This window comes from Cervus elaphus, chromosome 20 (genome assembly GCF_910594005.1).
Source record: "Cervus elaphus chromosome 20, mCerEla1.1, whole genome shotgun sequence".
Taxonomy (NCBI): Eukaryota; Metazoa; Chordata; class Mammalia; order Artiodactyla; family Cervidae; genus Cervus; species Cervus elaphus.
The window spans coordinates 33168378-33189887 of NC_057834.1; the positions used below are offsets into that span (position 1 = coordinate 33168378).

General features: G+C 57.2%; 1 protein-coding gene across 7 annotated transcripts; it reads left to right on the forward strand.

Moving 5' to 3' along the window:
• The first annotated feature begins 1338 nt into the window (after window positions 1-1338).
• IGSF9 (immunoglobulin superfamily member 9) lies at window positions 1339-21395 on the forward strand. Of its 7 annotated transcripts, none has more exons than XM_043878275.1 (21): window positions 1343-1842; window positions 3774-4023; window positions 4267-4455; window positions 10447-10599; window positions 11302-11456; window positions 11689-11806; window positions 13288-13429; window positions 13576-13721; window positions 13812-13954; window positions 15839-15979; window positions 16448-16564; window positions 16789-16939; window positions 17132-17255; window positions 17506-17681; window positions 18103-18353; window positions 18558-18657; window positions 18754-18930; window positions 19127-19169; window positions 19480-20340; window positions 20594-20742; window positions 20941-21395. In XM_043878275.1, exons 2-21 carry the CDS (start codon window positions 3966-3968, stop codon window positions 21120-21122), a joined length of 3576 nt encoding a protein of 1191 aa, XP_043734210.1. In that variant the 5' UTR covers window positions 1343-1842; window positions 3774-3965; the 3' UTR covers window positions 21123-21395. The 7 variants fall into 7 exon arrangements, with proteins under 7 accessions (XP_043734216.1, XP_043734215.1, XP_043734210.1 ...); XM_043878277.1 differs by having other exon boundaries at window positions 1344-1842; window positions 18573-18657; XM_043878278.1 differs by having other exon boundaries at window positions 1345-1842; window positions 20594-20721.
• The last annotated feature ends 115 nt before the right edge of the window (window positions 21396-21510 follow it).

The window sequence follows — 21510 nt, forward strand, 5'->3', positions numbered from 1 at the left end:
GTGGTAAGCTTCTTGGCCCAGAATGTAGTCAGAAAGGGAGGATGTGGAAGGGATACTGGTGTGAGCTGTGGTCAGACCCATCCTATTGGGTCTTCTTGGTGCCAAGGGTACGACTGGGAATCAAATGTCTGGTGCACTCTATGGGAGGCAGGAGTTCAGACTGGGGTGAGATTAGCATGCTGCTTTTAGGGAAGGCTTCCAGGGGAGCACCAGGACAGGCTTTTGTTGTTTAGTTGCTCAGTCGTGTCCAACTCTTTGCAACCCCATGGACTGCAGCACACCAGGCTTCCCTGTCCTTCACCATCTCCCAGAGTTTGCTCAAACTCACGTCCACTGGGACAGTGACTCCATCCAACTATCTCGTCCTCTGTTACCCCCTTCTCCTCCTGCCTTCAATCTTTCCCAGCATCAGAGTCTTTTCCAGTGAATCAGCTCTTCACATCAGGTGGAGCTTCAGCTTCAGCATCAGTCTTTCCAGTGAATAGTCAGGACTGATTTCCTTTACGATTGACTGGTTTGATCTCTTTGCAGTCCAAGGGACTCTCAAGAGTCTTCTCCAATACAGCAGTTAGAAAGCGTCAGTTCTTTGGCGCTCAACCTTCTTCATGGTCCAACTCTCACATCTGTAGATGACTACTGGAAAAACCATAACTTGGACTATCCAGACCTTTGTCGGCAAAGTGATGTCTCTGCTTTCACGCTGTCTAGGTTGGTCATAGCTTTTCTTCCAAGGAGCAAGCATCTTTAAATTTCAGATTTCTGGTAGGGAAGGAGTCATGACCCTGCATGCCCAAGACTGCACCAAGTTGAGGAAGCAGAGAAGGCTGCAGGGCTGACATGGAAGATGTGTTTCTGCCTGAGTTTGAAGTCCCCAAGGTGGGTGGGTTTGATGGAGCCTGGGCTGGGTTTCACTCCAGCTCTGCTCTGTGCTCTTGGGCAGGTTACTGAACCCTGTAGAACCTCAGTTTTCTTATTAGTCACACGGAGTTTTACCTACTTCACAGAGTTTCCAGTCAGATTACATAGGAGTCCTGAAGCATGTAGTCCAGGATCTGGCTCCCTGCAGGGGCTCAGGAAGTGATCACTGATTTCATTCCTCCTCTCTTTCCCTCCGGACCCGTTTCTCTGGGTGGTTGGTGCTGGGATCTGACTTGGCAACCTCAAGCTGGGAGCGCTGCCTTCCCCTCCGCACACAGTGGGAGGCGCCTGGGCAAGATTTGGGAGCTCGCCAGCGCAGACAGGTATTTCCAGTCCGGCCAGAGAAGAATATGTGGAGGTGGAGGTGGCGATGGGGATGGGGGAGGAGACCAGAGGGGCGGGGTGGATCCCCTGGGAGGAGGGCGGGGAGTCCTGCTCACTGCCTGGTGCTTCTGCCCCTCAGGCTCGGGTTTCAACCCTAGCTGCCGCATCTGCGGTTAAGCCCGTTAGGCGAAGGGAGAACATCTAAAGGTGGCTTACACAGGAAGCAGAGTGTGCAAAGAACCAGCTACGGGTCAGCTCCTGCGACTCCTGGAGCCCGGGCCTTGACCCGCTTAGCCTCTCAAGCTTGCAGCGGGAAGCGGCCGACCGATCCGCCTTTCCACGCTTCGTTGTATCGAGCTCCACCAGGGGGCGACCCGGGCCCACGTGCCACCGAGCCCTGCTCTTCCGAAACTACAACTCCCAGGCCGCTCGGGGGTCGCGCCCGCCTCGCCTCGCCTTCTGCTAGCTCCAATTGGCCGCCGCGGGAGGGGGATTGGCGGTCTCCAGGGCGACGGGAGGCGCTCGGGGCATCCGAGGCGGGGAGGCGGGTCCGCCCCCTATTGTGTAGCTGGAAGAGTGAGGCCGAGCGGTGCGGAGCAGGTGAGGGCGGGGGTGTTCTGGGGGCAATGGAATGGGGGTGCCCGCGAGGGGATGAACAGTGCGGGAGTTATGGGGGCCAGGAGGAAGCGGGGGAATTGTGGAATTCTTTGGGGAGCAGAACTAGGGGAGTTCTGGGGAGTGAAGTGGAATTCTTGGTGGGTGGATGGGGACTCCGCGGAACTGGGGGAGTTCGGGAGTACTGTATGTGTGTGTGGAGGTGGGGGGGGGGGTTCGTTCTTCGTGGGTTCCAGACGCAAGGAGGAGTTCCAGGGGTCCGGAGACGGCAAGGGAGAAGAGAATTGAGGGCGGGGTATCAGAAGTGTATTGTGGGCCGAGGCAGGAGAATTCCAGGGAGGGAAATTCCAGGGAGGAGAGGATGGGAGAAGTGGGTGGGTGGCGATTCTGGGGGAGACCGGGAGTTCCTTGAAGCACCGAGGACCTGGTGCAATTGGAGATCAGGTGCAAAGAATGGGAATTGTGGAGGGGGGAGGGTGGGGAAGGTTGTAAGAAGTGGGGATAACTGGGATGGGAGAATGAGACAGTGCTGGGTGGGGAGATCAGGTGAAGACGTAGTGGCGGCAGAAGAGTTGGAAAGCTCTTAGGAAAAACAGAGGAATTCTGGGCAAACCTGGGTTTGCTAGGGTTTTCAGAACACTGAGCCAGGAGGGAACTGGGAGTTCTTATGCATTTAGAAAAAGATATGTCTGTGACGTTTGGGAGAACTGGGGGCAGTGGGAAGCCAGGGGGATGCTTGCTGGTGAGTTATCAGGAGTTAGAGGTACAGGGCCACTCAGTAGAGGCAGGGATCAGGTTGGGGGACATGGGGGAGGTTTTATAGCCGGTCTTGACCTGTGAGGCCAGGAGCGGGGTGGAGGCCCATAGAGCAGAGTCCACTTGGGTCCACCAGGTCCAAGGCAGCACCACCCCACTGTGACTTCCCTAGGTGCTCAGGCCCTGGGATTGTCAGGACCTCCTCCCCTCCAGGCTCCAAGGCTCACTTTGTACACCCTAGGGACTCTTGGGCTTTTTTAGCTTCACATGGGCCATGCCTCTGGGGTTGGGGAAGGGAAAGCCTGGCAAACCTTGGACCCTGAGGATGCCGGAGGGAGAGAAAATGGGAGGAACTTGGGTCATGGTGTCTGGCAAGACGGAGGGCTGCCTTGGCAGCATCAGGAAGAGGAAGTGGCACCAGGCGCCAGCCCACAAGCTCCGGGACTTGCCCAGACCTGGAGAATGCTGCCTGGGGCCCCCATACCAGCAGAGGGAGAGGGAGCTCCTCTCTCAAGTGTCTGACACATTCATGGCTAAAGCAATATTGGGAAGGTTGAGTGGAGAAAGAGGTACAGGATTCCCAGCTTGCAGGGTTCACAGAGGCTGCAGAAATGAGGCAAGGATCTGTGTGGGCACTTTCTGGGGGTTTTCAACCCAACTTTGCCTTTGACTGACTGTGTACACCTGAGCAGGGTTCTCTGAGATCCTCACTGTCCTTATATGTGGAGGCCATAATACTGGTTCTACCTTGCTCTCTACTGCCTTGTTATTAGCGTCAGGGCTAAGGAAAGAGGACAGAGAGGAGACTGGGCCATGGGGGCTCTGTGTCTCCCATACTTAACTGACAAGTCCTTTTCCAAGTACAGAGGAACCCCAGTTCCCTCGTGGCGCACATTTCCAAGAGCCTGAGTAAACAGGGTATCCCCAGAATTCCTCTGCTTTTCCTAAGATCTTTCCAGTCCTCTGCTTCCCACAGGTCCTTACCTGTCTGGTCTCCCCACGCCAGCACTCCCTCATCCTTCCGCCACTCATCTGCGCTCCTCTTCCCTTTCTCTACCTTTGCTCACCTCCGGCTTTTCTCTAACTCTGGGAGGGGGGAGCGGTTCTTCTGCTTTCCAACATTGGCCCGCTTTGCATGTTGCGTTGCATTTTGCATCTAGATCTGGTGGTGCTCCAGAGAACGGCTTCCTCAGGTGTGACGTGAGCCAAGCCCTAACTGTCCAGAAGAGTGAGCGCTGATCCCTGTGACCTGATCAGAAGGACTGAGGGGCTTGCTGGGCTCTGCACGTCCCCGGGCCCCTCCATCTGGGCCCCTGTGGAGAGGAGGGGCCGGGCAAGCAGGCAGCTGGGCTATGGTTTGGTGCCTCGGTCTGGCCATCCTCAGCCTGATCATCAGCCAGGGGGCTGACGGTGAGCCGGACTCCCTGGGCTCCAGAACCCCCTGTTGACCTTGGGGTAGGGGGGTCCCCCTGGGGTTCTCTGTGAGGTCAGAGGAGGGGAGGAGCAGCTCGGGTTCTGCCAACATCAAAGATTCCCTCAACCCCTTCACTGAGGCCTGGGGAGCCCACCGAGATAGAGAGGGTGTCTCCCCTCCCAGTCCTGATTCTGGGTCCCTGCTGTGTCCTCATGCCCCCCCGTCTGCCCGCCCTGCAGGTCGAGGGAAGCCTGAGGTGGTGTCGGTGGTGGGCCGGGCCGGGGAGAGCGCGGTGCTGGGCTGTGACCTGCTGCCCCCGGCTGGCCGGCCCCCTCTGCATGTCATCGAGTGGCTGCGCTTTGGATTCCTGCTTCCCATCTTCATCCAGTTTGGCCTCTACTCCCCCCGCATCGACCCTGATTACGTGGGTAAGACTTGTCCTCCGCTGAGAGGTCGGGAGGTGTCTCCAACAAAGGTGGGCTGGGTAGAGTGGGAACAAGGCCTCTTCTTAACAGCTCTGTCCCTGCCCCAACCTCATCTCCAGTTTCCCTGCCTGAATGCTCCATAACAAGCATGGCTCTGCTCCCAAGCAATGTTCATTCACTGAAGGACTCATTCATTCACACACACACACACACACACACACACACACACGGTCTGTTTAGAACTCCACATGGCCTGTTCCAAAGGAGATCCTGCAGCCCTGTTCCAAGTGTCCATCCTAATTCCCTAATCCCTGTTTCTAGAGCTCATCATGAGCCTCCCAGGCTCAGTCCTCTCTGGTCTGCCCTACTTGGCCCTCTCCTGGCCCCTGGCTCTGCTATCTTCTCACTCCCTTGCCCTCCTCCTCTCCTACTTTCTTAAATGCTGGTTTGGGGGTTCTAGGTTTCTAGGGAGTGGACTGATGGGGCAGCAGGGTCAGGGGGGTCTCCGATCTGTCTGCTTCTCCATTGCGTCTGATTCTGAGTCCAGCAGACCTCATGCACAGCAGGGCTGGAGGGAACCAGGCTCCCCGAAAGATCAGCAAACAGATGGGGCTGGGCTGGGTCCCTGCTTCAGCTGGCTCCAACATGGACTTAAAATAGTGTATAGGCCTCCCTGGGGGCCTTCTTCTGCGCCCCAGCTGCTCCCTGAAAAGGCTCAGCTTCCTCCTAATCTCCAGGGAGCCTTAATCTGAGTGGTTTAGGGCGGGTCTCTGAGGGCAGAGTGAGCGAGAACCTGGGCTGGTGAGAGAGTCTGGCTGCCTCCTCATAGGGGAAGCCCAGGAAAGGCCACCTGGGCGGCCGTCGATGGGGGCAGGGGGACCCCCTCCCTCTTCCCTCTTTCGTTTGAATCCTGGGAGAAGCCACAGGATTGGCTGAGCTGTCACCGCGGGGCAGGCTGAGCGGAGAGGGGAGGAGGCTCAGGCAGGTGGTGCAGAGGGAAGGGTTTATTTTCAAACTGGGGGCAGTTGTTGGCAAACAGCCTGGTGGGAGCGTCTGTGTCTGCACAAGCCTGGGGGGAACCGCTTGGGAGAACTGATGAAAGTGGGGTGCACTTAGGACCAGTGGAGAGACAATGGCCGGGCCACCCCCCCGCCCCGCCACCATGCTCCCGGCCTCTGCCCGCCGGGCTGGGGAGCGGCTGGGCTGAGGCTCACGGATGCAGACCACTGCCCCACTGAGGGCAGGGTAGGGGGCGGCTTTTCCTGGGCCTCCTCTGGGTGGGGGTGGGAGTGGGGGAGTTGGGGGTGTTGATGTGCAACTCTCCTTCCTGCCCTCCCTCCACCCCCTTGTCTGGAAGGTAGCAACTCTCCTGCGGGTTTTCTTTTTGTCTCTGTGCTGCTCCTCTGAGCGGCACGGGCTGTGAGCAGTAACCTCGGGGGCTTTCTTCCTACCCCTGCCCTTCATGCCCACCCCTCCCCTGGGTCTGAAGCTTCTGGTCAGGCAGAGCTAGTCTGGGGAGTCAGGGCCCCGGGGAGAGGCCCCTGTACCCATTAACCCTTTTACTGCCTCCCAGTGTGGAATGGGCCTCTCAGCCTTTGTGCAGGGGGACTCCGAACTGCAGTTGCTAGGCAACGGGAGGTGGAGGTTGCTAAGGACAATGCTGTCCTGTCATAAACCCTCTGGGCAAACGAAGGGGAGATGGCCTGGGACTGTGTGAGGCCCGTGGCCTAGAATGTGGGAGGAACCACGAGAGAGACTGTTTGGAGCCTTCAGGGATTACACTGAAGGAAAGGCTTCCTATCTTTGATGACTTTAGAATCCATCTAGCTGAGGAGACTGGATTTATGGACTAGTGCAAAAGTAGTAAAAGCACTATAAAACAAACCAGGACTAAATCCTAGAATGAAATTAGCTGCTGTGTGTAAAGAACCCCAGACAGCGCCTGCATGGTGTGAAACCCTAGGTGTGAAGAGGAAAGAGGTCCACTTCCTCTATACCAGCTTTCCTGGGGGGGTGGATCTTAGATTAGCTCTTCCAATTCATGGGACCAGGCTTTTGGTCTTTGACTTTCCTGCTGTATTTCTTGAGAGATTCAAGATACCCCCTGTGATAGAAGGGACACGAGTTTTCTCTCTGTCCTGAGTTTGATAAAAATCAGTTATCTCAAGGACTTCCCTAGTGGTCCAGTGGTTGAGACGCCATGCTTCCAGTGCAGGGAGCACAGGTTAGATCCCTGGTTAGGGAACTAAGATCTCACTTGATGAGCAGCCAAAAAAGAAATCCGTTTTCTCATCCTCCATTTAGAAGAGCCCCGCTCCCTTGAGTCCTCTCCCCTCACCACCTTTTATCCTTGCATCCCCTGGGCTTCCCTGGTGGCTGAGACGGTAAGGAATCCGCCTGCAGTGCAGGAGACTCAGGTTTGATCCCTGGGTTGGGAAGATCCCCTGGAGTAGGGCATGGCTACCCATTCCAGTGTTCTTACCTGGAGAATCCCATGGACAGAGGAGCCTGGTGGGCTGCAGTCCATAGGGTCGCAAAGAGTCGGACAGGACTGAGCGACTAACGATGTAACTCTCACTCTCTGCAGAGTCGCCTCTTCCTGGAAACCTTCTGTCCGCCTCTTGCTTCTTTGTTTCTTGGACTTCTGTGCGTGTGAACTTGCACTTGTACATGAGTGTGGTTTCTCTGCCTTTGGAGAGCTTGCAAGAGTGGGGACTGTGTCTCTTCCTTCGTCTACACACCCCTGCGTGTGGAGAGGTCTGAAGACACTCACTTTGGCTCTACTGTAGGTAGAGGGTGGGCCTCCAGAACGGGGACCCAGGACTCAGGAGGGCACAGGAACACCTGTTGCTGGCCAGCTTCCTGTTCTTCTGTGACACTTCCAGTCTAGCCATCCATACCTCACAGAGAAGTTAGGACGTACGGCATGCTTTACTGGGTAGTCTGATCAACGCACATTTGGAGCTGTTACCAACACACCCCGAGTGAGAATATACTGGCTAAGCTCAGGGATGAGTGCCCTGACCATCACTGGGTCCTCAGACCAGTGTGCAGTGGAGAGTATACTGCATCATGAGAAAGCAGGCCTGCCTGTATGGCGGAATAGCCATGTGATTTTGGAAAGAAGCTTAACATCAGTTCCTTTAATGGAATTCTTGAGAGGATTAAGTATGGTGACATTGCCTGATATCCCAAACTCGATTTTCCTTCCATCTTCTTCCTTCTTTGTGGCACTTGAAGATCGCTATAATGAAAAGTTACCATCACATGGCACTTAGAAGAGGGCGCAGTGGGGTCTGCAGGGTTCCATGGCCTGGCAGGTTAGGGTTCCTGAGGAATTCCACTGGTGGGAGGAAGGGACACGAGTTTTCTCTCTGTCCTGAGTTTGATAAAAATCAGTTATCTCAAGGACTTCCCTAGTGGTCCAGTGGTTGAGACTCCATGCTTCCAGTGCAGGGAGCACAGGTTAGATCCCTGGTCAGGGAACTAAAATCTCACTTGATGAGCAGCCAAAAAAGAAATCATGTTCATTGTTTACCTGAGAGACCCAGGCTTATCTAGGTGGGGATTTAGGCACCCAGCCCTTTAAGCAGCTCCACCCTTTCTGGAGAATCCCCACCCCTGCACCTTGTTCTTGGAAGAAAAAGGGCCCTTGCCTAAGATCCCGGAGCCAGCCTCAGCCTGATACTTCTCTTGTTCCCCGGTGGCTTCAGGGCCCCCCAGGTTTTGATTCTATTTTAGAAAGATGACCCTAGAGGCAGAAAGGAAGCAGGTTAGAGGGGGTGAGTGCACCAACAGCTTCAGATGGTCTGGTACTAGGAAGGGCTAAGTTAAGGCACAGTCTGGTTTCATCTGTTTTGCATAACCCAGAATATTTAGAAAATGTTATTTGTCCTTATCAAAAGTCAAGGTGGGGTGGGCCGCTGATGAACATGGAGGCAGTGGGACCTCTTTGTGGCTTGTTGGCATAACCCAGGTGAGAGATGCAATCAGTTCAGTTCAGTTCAGTCGCTCAGTTGTGTCTGACTCTTTGTGACCCCATGAACCACAGCACACCAGGCTTCCCTGTCCATCACCAACTCCCGGAGTTTACCCAAACTCATGTCCATTGAGTCCGTGATGCCATCCAACCATCTCATCCTCTGTCGTCCCCTTCTCCTCCTGCCTTCAATCTTTCCCAGCATCAGGGTCTTTTCAAATGAGTCAGCTCTTCGCATCACATGGCCAAAATATTGGAGTTTCAGCTTCAACATCAGTCCTTCCAATGAATACCCAGGACTGATCTCTTTTAGGATGGACTGGTTGGATCTCCTTGGAGTCCAAGGGACTCTCAAGAGTCTTCTTCAACACCACAGTTCAAAAGCATCAATTCTTTGGTGCTCAGCTTTCCTTATAGTCCAGCTCTCACATCCATATATGACTACTGGAAAAACCATAGTCTTGAATAGACGGACCTTTGTTGACCAAGTAATGCCTCTGCTTCTTAATATGCCATCTAGGTTGGTCATAACTTTCCTTCCAAGGAGCAAGCGTCTTTTAATTTCATGGCTGCAATCACCATCTGCAGTGATTTTGGAGCCCCGCAAAATAAAATCAGCCACTGTTTCCCCATCTATTTCCCATGAAGTGATGGGACCAGATGCCATGATCTCAGTTTTCTGAATGTTGACCTTTAAGCCAACTTTTTCACTCTCCTCTTTCACTTTCATCAAGAGGCTCTTTAGTTCTTCACTTTCTGCCATGAGGGTGGTGTTATCTGCATATCTGAGGTTATTGATATTTTTCCCGGCAACCTTGATTCCAGCTTGTGCTTCCTCCTGCCCAGCGTTTCTCATGATGTACTCTGCATATGGGACTAAACTGAAGTGAAGGTGATAGAGAGGGAAACAGTATTTAGGAGGTAGAATCTGAAAGGTTTACTGAACAAGCTGATGTGAGAGTAAAGGAGATGACACCAGGTTTCTGGAAATGTGTGATGGCGCTATTCACTGACACAGGGGAGAAGGGGTAGATGGCGTGTCGTCAGGTGAAGGATGGAGCCAATTTCAAATCTTGAGCTCATTCATTGTTCAGCCATTTTATTTAAGCATCGTGCTGCCTGCCTTCCATCTACCCCACTTGGATTTTTTTTCTCTCTCTCATTTTATAGATGAAGAAGCAGATGCTGAGAGAGAGGTTTAAGTGGTGTAGCCAAGAGGGTATATAGCAGAGCTGGACGCTAGGTCTCTCTGGCTCCAGTGTGTGTCTTGCTCACGGGGCTGCACTGCCAGGGACCCACGAGGCTGTTGGTGGTGCAGGACTCTGCCAGGAGAGGATGCTGAGGGTGGGAGGGCGCTGTCTGCTTGCCCTGGGGCTGGGTGCATTGTGGAGCTCTATGAAGTCTGCCGGCCACAGCCTGGATGCCCTGGAGCCTGAGGGGATGGGGTGAAGAGGCTGCTGACCTTGCTGCCTGGCTGGGCTGGACTCTGGCCACCCTAAGGCGCTTAGGCCGCTGATAATAACCCTGGCGGATTAGGGGCTTTGGTAGGCGAGGTCTGGATCCCTGCTCGGGCCCCAAACACTGCTGTGGCTTCCGGGGACAGAGTCCTCTGGCAGGAGCACTCCCAGAAGTCCCTTACAAAAAGAGCTGAAGGATGGGTAGATTCTGTATGAATCCAGAGGAAACTAAGTGCTGATTCTCTAAGCCCCTTCCCCAAAAGCCCAGGAAGCTGGGCATCATTCAGCGCGGTGCCTTGTCCACCTGCTGCCGCTCTGGTTTCTCTTTGTTTAAGCTGGGTCCCACCTGCTGAAAGGCCGGAATGACCCGAGGGGCTGAAGGGAGGGATCTGCCCTCTGTGACCCCAACCCCATCTGTGCCTCTCTGGACCCCACTCTAGCAGGGTGACTGGGAGAGGCTGAGCCTGTTCTTCATGTCTGAGAATGACCAGTGTGATCAGGGGCTTGGGGCTCCCATGCGCTCCCTTCAGCACCCTTGATCCAGGGCTGTTTCCCCAGGGCGTGTCCGGCTTCAGAAGGGGGCATCTCTCCAGATCGAGGGGCTCCGGGTTGAAGACCAGGGCTGGTACGAGTGCCGCGTGCTCTTCCTAGACCAGCACAGCCCCGGGGACGACTCTGCCAACGGCTCCTGGGTGCATCTCACCGTCAACTGTAGGAAGCTGGGGGCCGCTGGTGGAGGGGGGAGGCGGGTGGGAGGGGAGGGCAGGACAGTCAGCCCCAGTCTGCTGACGCCCCTTGTTTACATCCTACCCTGCCCGCCCCACTCCCGCCTTTTCCATTCTTCACATCTGAAACTGGTCAGCCTCGGTGGCTCTGCTGGGAACTTCCTCTCTCTTCCCTGCTCCTGCTTCCCTGCCCAGGGGAGCATAATGGATAGGGGATAAGGGGTTATTGAGCCCCGAGTGAAACAGTGCTCACATATATACAATACTTTGTTTTATCAAAACCCCTTTTAACCCAGTACCTCATGTATTCTATCTCAACCCTAAGAAGGAAGGAGGTCGTAATTATTCCCATTTCATAGAGGAGGAAACTGGTGTGCCACTGGTGAGTGGCAGAGCCTAGAACCCAGGCCTCCCGACTCTGGAGGGCACCTAGCCCACTCCCAGCTCTGAACACCCATCCTGCGCGCCGCTCCCTTGCCAGCTCTGCAGGCTGGTGCAGGGATGGGCCAGTGCGTCCTCACTGGGCCCTGGGTGCCGCAGGCAGCGTGGCCGAGGGCTGGGGATTCCCCTGAAGGTGGTCAGGCTGATGAGCCGCGGGCTGCAGCCCTGATCTGCCTCTCTGATCATGGGATGCAACTCTTCGGGCTGGTGGCCCCTCTGGCGTCCCCTGATGCCTCTCTCCTCACAGCGCCCCCTCAGTTCCTGGAGACGCCTCCCCAGGTGCTCGAAGTGCGGGAACTGGAGCCGGTCACCCTGCGGTGTGTGGCCCAAGGCAACCCCCAACCTCGGGTGACTTGGAAGCTCCGAGGACAGGACCTCGGCCAGGGCCAGAGTCAAGTGCAGGTGAGTCCTGCGGCTGGACAGTGTGGGGCAGGTGATGGCCTGGGAACAGGCTGCAGGACAGAGGGGGTGAGGCCAGGCTGGGAGACCCGCCAGAGGAGGGGACTTGGCCCGGGCTTCTCCGAGCCTGGCCTGCTGCCTCCCTCTGCTGGCTGGCCTCGGAAGTGCAGGGGGGTTTGCGGCCCGCTGTGGGCGAGGAGATGCCTGGGTGCCCCCTCACTGACTCCTACTCTAGGTGCTGAACGGAACGCTGCGGATCCGGAGGGTGGAGCGGAGCAGCGCCGGGGTCTACACCTGCCAAGCCTCCAGCACCGAGGGCAGCACCACCCACGCCACCCAGCTGCTGGTGCTAGGTGCCGTCTCGGGGGAGGGCCGGGAAACTGGACGTACGCGTGAGAGGACTGGCCTGTGGCTGGGGATGCACACAGCTTGGGGGGCGGACTTGGGCCTGAGGCAGGGGCCCTGGAGAGGGAGGGAGCTCCCAGTGCCTCTAAAACCAGCATCTTGCCTGTAAAAGGATCAGTGAGTGGAGATATTTAGTGCCTAGCAATGTGGTACAGTGGGAAGGGCATGGGTGCTGGTGTCAGACTATGAGCCATGGAACCCCCTTGACCCCTAGCTTCCTCATCTATACAAAGAGGTTCCTGTCTGCCTCTCAGGATTGTGACAAGACTTAGGTTCAGCCGAGCATAGGAATTTGTGGTCAAGCCCTTCCCTTCAGAAGGAAAGCTGAAAAGTAGACTCTGCCTTCATAGAGCCCCCTATCGACCTGGGGAATGAGATGCAGAGGTGAAGACCTGCTGTCCTGGGTGCTGTCGGGGAGGCAGTGCTGAGCAGTGGTGCCGGGTGAAGTCTGGCGTCGGGAAGGCCTGATGTGAATTTGCCTTCCCACTGATCAGGGGCAAGTCGCCTTACAATCTGTCTGCCTCTGAGCCTCCATGTCTTCATCGATGAAGTGAAGACAATAATTTCTAGCACAAAAGGCTCCTACAAGGATTAAATGAGACGGTGCAGGTCAGGTCAGTCACACCTGGCGTGCCTGTAGGTGTTCTGCAGTCCAGCTGGTATCATTACCGCTTATGCCTGACCACTCCTGCAGTGGGAGCCTGGACAAGGGAGACAGAAGTGGAGTCACAAGATGGCTTGGCAGGGCCTCTGTGGCCTAGTCAGGCTCTCGGGGAAGAGCATTCAAGGCTGCCTGGCATGGGCCCAGTGAGCTCCCATACTGACCTGAAGGAGTATGGAAGGCTTGATGTGTGAAAAGATGGCTGGCCAGGTGGGGTCACAAGGGCCCGCAGGGCTGGGTCAGGAAGTTTGAGCTGAATGTGCTGGGAGCCGGGAGCTGCTGTGGATTCTTGAGCAGAAGTGTTCTGTGGCCACAGTGGGCGGGCGGAGACGTTTTTGCATGAATGGCCGTGAATGGGGTCAGGGATTGCTGCAGCCTTCTGGGTTAAGGTATTGGGTACCTGGATTAGGGTAGGAGACACAGACGTGATGTAGATGGTGTAGATAGATGGGGGGTGGAAAAGGTGATGGTGTAAAGGGTGAGCAGAGGATTAAAACCGATTCTGCCGCCCCCTGAACACACACACACACACACACATACATGGAAACTGGCTGAATGTGGCTGTCCCTGGTAGGAAAGCGAGCTAGCTGCAGCAGAGGAGGCACTTGTATTAAATAAAAGGGTTAGGGCCTGTTTCCATTCCTGAGGCCCTGTAGCAACCAGCCCTGTATTCTGGAGGGCAGACTGGGGAGAAAGGCGGAAGTGACCTCAGGGTTCCTGGGAAACTGGGCTGAGGCCCCTCTTTCCCCTGTGCTTCCCCCTTCCCAGGACCCCCAGTCATCGTGGTGCCCCCCAAGAACAGCACGGTCAATGCCTCCCAGGATGTTTCCCTGGCCTGCCGGGCTGAGGCATACCCTGCTAACCTCACCTACAGCTGGTTCCAGGACAGCACCAATGTCTTCCACATTAGGTGGGGCTCAGGGTGTGGTGGGGTGTGGTGAGGTGGGGTGTGGTGGGGTGTGGTGAGGTGGGGTGGGGGTGGGGACTGGTGGGCAGTCTGAGGAGCCCCTTGGCTGAGCAAGTCCTGGACCCCTCCGCCCCCGTGCCATACTGCAGCCGCCTGCAGCCCCGAGTGCGGATCCTGGTGGATGGCAGCTTGCGGCTGCAGGCCGCCCAGCCTGATGATGCCGGCCGCTACACCTGTGTGCCCAGCAACGGCCTCCCGCGCTCGCCCTCGGCCTCTGCCTACCTCACTGTGCTCTGTAAGCCCCACCCAGCTCCCTGGACAGACTGCTTCACTTCCTTGGGCCAGGCCCAGCTCCTCCCCTACAACTTGCCACTGCTTCCCCCAGACCCAGCGCAGGTGACCGCCATGCCTCCTGAGACGCCCTTGCCCGTGGGCATGCGGGGGGTGATCCGATGCCCTGTTCGTGCCAACCCCCCACTGCTCTTTGTCAGCTGGACCAAGGATGGGCAGGCCCTGCAGCTGGACAAGGTACAGGCCTGGGGCAGGGGAGAGAGGGCTTAGCTTGGGGTTATTCTAGTCGGGACAGCTGGGGTAGCATTTGATCCATTCAGTGACTGGAGAACATACACCTCTTTTTTTTAATTGGAGTATAATCACATTGTAATGTGTTGGTTTCCGCCGTACAACAAAGTGAATCAGCTCTATGTATACATATATCCCCTCCCACTGGAGCTTCCCTTGAACCCCACCCCCCCATCCCACCCTTCTAGGTCATCATAGAGCACCGAGCTGAGTTCCCTGTGCTTTAGTGCAGGTTCCTACTAGCCATCTGTTTGAGAGAAAAACAAGTATTGTATATCCACACATATGTATGGAACCTAGAGAAATGGTACAGATGAACCTGTTTGCAGGGCGAGAACAGAGATGCAGTCCTGAGACACGGGGGAAGTAGGGGAGGGTGGGACAACTTGGGAAAGTACTAACGACATCCATTGTTATCAGGTGCTGTGAAGGGTGACTGGTAGGGAACCGGAGCAAAGAGACATCCATGCCTCGAGGGGGTAGCACTGCCACACAGACATTCTGCTGGAAGGCTAGCAAGGCAGGAGGCAGCGAGCACCTTCCTCTTAGGGCTGGTTGAGGACAGATCAGCAACAGCTTCTGGGATGCTAATGATGGCCTTGAAGGGCAGAGAGACATTCCACTCAGAAACCAGGGCCCAGAGGCAGGAAACAGTATAGTGCGTTTATGGCATAATGAGTCCTCCAGCTGGGTGGGATCTACAATTCCTGTGGGGACATGACTGATGCAGAGAATCTGGAAAGACAGGAGGAATATGGATGCCAAGTTAATATTACCTCATTCCAAGGTGATTGAGATTTTTTGTTTGTCTGCAGAGACAATAAATTCCTTGTGGGTTAGTATTGCATCTTTTAATCCTAGTCACCCCAGGGCTTCTGCAACTGTAGTAGTACTCAATACATTTTTCCAAAGGTTAAAAAAAAGTCAAAAGGCATTTGGAACCAGTGAAATTGCTTGAGCAATAGTGTGATAGCATCAGCGTGTCCATGCGAGCGTGCTCCCTTGCTTCAATCATGTCCAACTCTGGACTGTAGCCCACCAGGCTCCTCTGTCCATGGAATCCTCCAGGCAAGAATTCTGGAGTGGGTTGCTATGCCCTCCTCCAGGGGACCTTCCCCACCCAGGGATCAAACCCGCAGATTTTTTACCGCTGAGCCACCAGGAACGCTTATATGATAGCGTCAGGGCTGTGAGCAATTGAGTTTGTCAGAGAAATGAAGGGGAAGAGAGTGGACATTTGTGGTGCAGAGGCTGCTGAAATGAGAGTGTGGGGGAGAGGTTATGAGGCCTGAGTTAGAGGAAGAAGTGAAGATGGATGGAACAAAAGGCCTTCCCAGGAGGACAGAGGTGGGGCGTGAGACAGAGTAAGGCGTCAGATGTTCACCTTTAACTGTACAGAACTAGGGAAGCCAGGAAGAAGAGCTGAGGTGGGGTGTAATATAGGGAATGTAATCGTGGAGGGCTAGGAAGACAGCGGGCAGAGAACCTCACACGGCTCAACCCCACGGGGTGCCATTCACACCAGATTCCCTGCGAGTGGCTCCCCTGGAGTTCCTCCCCTGTAGGAATCAAGTCAGACTCTATTCCTCTGACAAACTCCATTGCTCACAGCCCTAATACTATCATACAGGCTGCCTTCACACCCACTGGTAGTGGCCTCTCTGCAGGAAAGAGAATGGAAGGGTGGAATTCAGAGAGAGGCCCAGCCTAGGGGTAGGTTGTGGCAGCCTCTGTGTAGACATGGGTCTCTCCCGTCCACTGCTTCTCTCCATCTCTGGTCTGGCCTCAGCTGAGCTTCTCTTTCTGGCTGTCATCTCCTCTTGCTTCCAGTTCCCTGGCTGGTCCCAGGGCCCAGAAGGCTCCCTGATCATCGCCCTGGGGAATGAGGATGCACTGGGAGAATACTCCTGCACCCCCTACAACAGTCTTGGCACTGCAGGGCCCTCCCCAGTCACCCGTGTTCTGCTCAAGGTGCGGCTTGGGGTGGGGTTTGGGTGGGTAGCGGCAGCAGGTCAGGTGGCTGAAGATGCAAGGCTGGTACTGACGCCAGGCTGACGGAGGTGGGTGGGACAGACACGTGGGGAGCGGGGCTTCCACATGTGTTTGCCATGGTGGCGGCAGCCGTCAGATGCCACAGTGGAGGAAGGTACCCTGCCCGCCCCAGCCCTTTAACAGGCTGCCTCCCTCTCTGGAGTGAAGAGAGTGGAAGCAAAGGGGAGGGTGAAGGGTATTCTCTAGAGGTTTGTACATCTTCAGAGAGGCCTCTGCCCACCAGCCCTGGTCTCTCCCACAATGTCCTTCCAGCCCCCTTGCTGGGAACAGAGACGAGCTAGAGAGACACTGAGAGATGGAGACAGATGGGGGCCCCAGAGAAGGGGAGGAATGATCCTTATACGTCAGTGTGAGAGGGCCCCACCCAATGCCAGATGTGGGTTGCAGGCTCCCCCAGCCTTTCTAGAACGTCCCAAAGAAGAATATTTCCAAGAAGTAGGGCGAGAACTCCTTATCCCCTGCTCTGCCCGGGGAGACCCTTCGCCTACTATCTCTTGGGCCAAGGTAAGGCTCCTGACCCCACTCCACCTGTATTCACACCTGTTTTCACACTCGCCACGCCCCTGCCTCTCTGTGCCCCTGGATGTTTGGGGGGAGAGGGGCGGTGGGGAGGAGGTGAGGAAGAGAGGGCTGGGTGGGGAGGAAAGCGGAGCTGCCCGGAGAGCTGAGTGGCGCCCTTGGTGAGGGGTGGCTGCGTGTGTCCTCAGGGCTGACCAGTGCTTCTGTAGGTGGGCCGGGGGCTGCAGGGCCAGGCCCAGGTGGACAGCAACAGTAGCCTCATCCTGCGACCACTGACCAAGGAGGCCCACGGACGCTGGGAGTGCACGGCCAGCAATGCTGTGGCCCGAGTGGCCGCCTCCACGAATGTCTACGTGCTGGGTTAGTGGCTGCGGAGCAGGCTTGAGGCAGCCGTGTGGGGAAAACGCAGGGGAAAGAATCGTTTTGGGGGCCCCCATGGGGATCTTAGGTGGGGAGCCCCTGGGATGATGGGTGGTGAGCGGAAGGCTTGGATCCCCTGAATTCGCCCTCCCTGGGGACCCTGACCATCATCCCTCCACTCCCCCCACCCAGGCACCAGTCCGCACGTTGTCACCAATGTGTCCGTGGCACCTTTGCCCAAGGGTGCCAACGTCTCCTGGGAGCCTGGCTTTGACGGCGGCTATCTGCAGAGATTCAGTGTCTGGTACACCCCACTGTGAGTGACCTGCCCCTGCCGTCCCTCTTCCCCCTCACCCGGACTCCCTCTGGCCCCCCTGACTCTTTCTCCCACTTCTCTGTGCCAGCCCTGCCCTGACTCAGCTGTCCGATTTTCAGAGAATCTCAGGGGCTCAAGGCGCAGGTCCTGAGACCTGGGGTGGTTGAGGAGACAGGAGAGGTCAGCTCTCTGGACTCCAACCTTCCTCCTCTTCTGAGTGCATGAAATGCCCCCCTCCCCTTTCCTCCAGGGCAAAGCGTCCTGACCGAGCCCACCACGACTGGGTGTCCCTGGCAGTGCCCGTGGGCGCGGCCTTCCTCCTTGTGCCTGGCCTGCAGCCCCACACACAGTACCAGTTCAGTGTCCTCGCTCAGAACAAGCTGGGGAGTGGGCCCTTCAGCGAGATTGTCTTGTCTGCCCCTGAAGGTGAGAGAGCTCTTACCCAGAGCCGCAGACAAGGATGGGGAAGGGCTTCGGGGCAAGTCCAGATGCGGGCGGGCTGGGTGGGAGTGGCCAGGAGGGTTTGTGGAAAATGACCCAGTCTTGACTTTAGGGGCTCTGGGAGAATAGCTGGGCACCAGGGGTTTGTGGAAGGACTTCCCTGGTGGCTCAGATGGTAAAGAATCCACCTGCAATGTGGAAGACCAGGGTTCGATCCCTGGGTTGGGAGGATACCCTGGAGAAGGAAATGGCAACCCGCTCCAGTATTCTTGCCTGGAGAATTCCAGGGACAGAGGAGCCTGGTGAGCTGCAGTCCATGGGGAACACTTCCATTTCCAGGGGATGTGGAGGAGCAGGGGAGGGGCACTGGGAATGCACTCTTTACATGCCTTTGTGTCCCCTTCAGGGCTTCCTACCACACCAGCTGCCCCCAGTCCTCCCCCGACAGAGATGTCACCTCCCCTGTCCCCTCCACGAGGGCTGGTGGCAGTGAGGACGCCGCGGGGGGTACTCCTGCACTGGGATCCCCCGGAACTGGTCCCTAAGAGGCTGGATGGCTACATCCTGGAGGGACGGCAGGGCTCCCAAGGCTGGGAGGTGTTGGATCGGGCCGTGGCAGGCACTGAAATGCAGCTGGTGGTGCCAGGACTTATCAAGGTAGGTGTGGCGGGTGGGCACGGGGGCGGGGGGGTGTCCTGCCAGTGGCCCTCCAGTCCCCTGCTGCACTCCCCAAACCTGGGCTCACCCTGATTTGACCATCCTCAACTCCGCTTGGCTTTCTACTTCACCCGTACCTTCCAACTGCAAAGTCTTTCCAAATGGGCTTGGGGCGGGCAGTGCTGAGCCTTGACCCCCTCCTTGGACCCCGATCCCCAGGACGTTCTCTACGAATTCCGCCTCGTGGCCTTCTCCGGTAGCTATGTCAGTGATCCCAGCAACACAGCCAACGTCTCCACCTCTGGTGAGAACCCGGGAGCAGGGCAGAGCCCTGGGGATTGGGGGGCCCGGATCCCCCAGTGTCATAGACACCGACCCCCCCTCGTGTCCCCTTGCCCAGGCCTGGAGGTTTACCCCTCGCGCACGCAGCTGCCAGGCCTGCTGCCCCAGCCCGTGCTGGCCGGCGTGGTGGGCGGGGTCTGCTTCCTGGGCGTGGCCGTGCTAGTGAGCATCCTGGCCGCCTGCCTCATGAACCGGCGCCGAGCTGCCCGTCGCCGCCGCAAACGCCTCCGCCAAGGTAGGTCACTTGTGGCCCCGCCCTCTGTAAGCACCTCCTCGGAGAAATTCCAACCCCCTGCAAGGGCCAGGTGTGTTCCCCTGCTCCCCACTTTCCCGGGCAGACGGGGTTGGCGTCTGGTGTTGAGTGAGGTCTGCGCCCTGGGCCCTGGTGGGGCTTGGTTTTTCTGTCACCTCTTGGCCTCTTACTCTTACAGATCCACCTCTTATCTTCTCTCCCGCCGGAAAGTCAGCTCCCCAGTAAGTGCCTCCGCTTCCTTGGCTCTCTTCTGCCTTCTGTGAGCACCTTCCTTTTCTGCACCGTGGGGAGGGGTAGGAGGGGTGGAACAGAGTGAGAGGGAGGTGAGGATGGAAGTGCAGAGGCCTCAGCCCGGGGCCGGCCCCCCCGTCGCCTGTGCCTTCCCTCCACCCCTCCACCATGTGGGTCCTTCTCTCCCTTGCTCTCCCTAGCCCTGCTCTGTTCTGCATCAAACCTCTCAAGGCCTGACGCTGGCTCCTGGGAGGGGGACTGGCCCCCTACCACAGACCCTGATCTCCTGTCCTTCCCCAGCTCTGCTCCGGGCTCGGGCAGTCCTGACAGCGTGGCGAAGCTGAAGCTCCAGGGTTCCCCAGTCCCCAGCCTGCGCCAGAGTCTGCTCTGGGGGGAACCCGTTGGACCCCCCAGCCCCCCTCCGGATCCTCCACCTAGCCGGGGGCCCTTACCCCTGGAGCCCATTTGCCGGGGACCAGATGGGCGCTTTGTGATGGGACCCCAGGTGGGGATCTCCAGAGAAAAGTCAGGCCCTGAGCAGTCCGAGCCTCGGACCCCAGCTCGGCGTCAGGCCAGGTCCTATGATTGCAGCAGCAGCAGCCCCAGTGGGATGCCCCAGCCCCTCTGCATTGCAGACATCAGCCCTGTGGGGCCCCCTCGACCGGCCCCACCCAGTCCTCTGCCAGGTCCAGGGCCCCTGCTCCAGTACCTGAGCCTGCCCTTCTTCAGGGAGATGAATGTAGATGGGGACTGGCTCCCCTTGGAGGAACCCCGGCCTGCTCCACCCCCAGATTACATGGATACCCGGCCCTGCCCCACCTCATCTAACCTCCAGCCCCTGGACTGCCGCTCTGAGTCCCCCAGGGCAGCGCTTCCTGGGGCCATGGTCGGGGTCGGGGCCGCCCCAGAGCCCCCGTACACAGCCCTGGTTGACTGGACGCTGAGGGAACGGCTGCTGCCAAGCCTCCTCCCTGCCGCCCCTAGGGGCAGCCTCACAAGCCAGAGCAGTGGGCGGGGCAGCGCCTCCTTCCTCCGGCCCCCCTCCACCGCCCCCTCTGCAGGAGGCAGCTACCTCAGCCCCGCTCCTGGAGACACCAGCAGCTGGGCCAGTGGCCCTGAGAGGTGGCCCCGAAGGGAGCATGTGGTGACGGTCAGCAAGAGGTGAGGGCAGTCCCGGCCGAGCCCTGCCTGCCTTGTACAGATTCTCCCCACCCCTCTCCCGTGCCCTCTGCCTTCCTGGCTCCATTCCCACCTTGGGACCAGGAGAGCCTGTCTCCTTTTGGAAGCTTTTGCTGAGGGCCAGGGATCTTCAGAGGAAAGCCATGGCCCACCCTCAGCTTGGGGTCACCAGTTCAGGCTTTTCCGGCTACCCTCTATTCCTCCACCCACATCACACATTTGTCTCATTTCACAGGAGGAACACATCTGTGGATGAGAACTATGAGTGGGACTCAGAATTCCCAGGGGACATGGAGTTGCTGGAGACTCTGCACTTGGGCTTGGCTGGCCCTCGATCCCGACTTGAAGCCGAGCCAGAGCTAGGTGTGAGAGCCTTCCAGAAAGGCAGGCACCCCTGGCCTCACTGTCCTATACCCCCAGCCTTAGGACTCAGCCTGTTCCCAGCCAGGCCCTCTCCTCTGACCGCCTCTCCTCTGACCTCCTCTGCACTGGCAGGCCCTAGAGAGCTTCGTGGTACTGGTGAACCCCAAGAGTTCACCCAGGGGACCTTAAGACATCTTCCTTTTGTCCTTCGTTTTGCAGGTGTGAAGACTCCAGAGGAGGGCTGCCTCCTGAGTGCTGCCCATGCTCCTGGCCCTGAGGCCCGCTGTGCTGCCCTTCGGGAGGAATTCCTGGCCTTCCGCCGGCGCCGAGATGCCGCTAGGTCTCGGCTACCAGCCTATCGACAGCCCATCTTCCACCCTGAACAGGCCACTCTGCTGTGAATGCCCTAATGTGAGACAGGGTGAAGGCACACGGACCCTGCAGGGGAAGCCCCCAGCAAGATCTTTCTCCAGCCGGGGATGCTGCCCCTGCCCCTTTGGTGCTGTCACGGGCCCTGACAGTGGGCTTGCTGAGGGGTGTATGGACTGAGGCCCTTGAGTCTGGGGACTGCCACAGTGATCTTAGGTCTACCTGTGTGTGTGTGTGTGGGTGTGTGGGTGTGTGGTGGTTGTGGTGTGGGTGAGGCTTTTTTTTACAGGTAAATAAAGTGAAAAATCTTTCCATGTGTCATCTGCTTTGAATCTGAGAGGGAAGTAGGAAAAAAATCCCTAAACCCTAAAAAGTAAGGGGACTCTGTGAAAGAATGGAGATACCTTCAAGATCCATTCC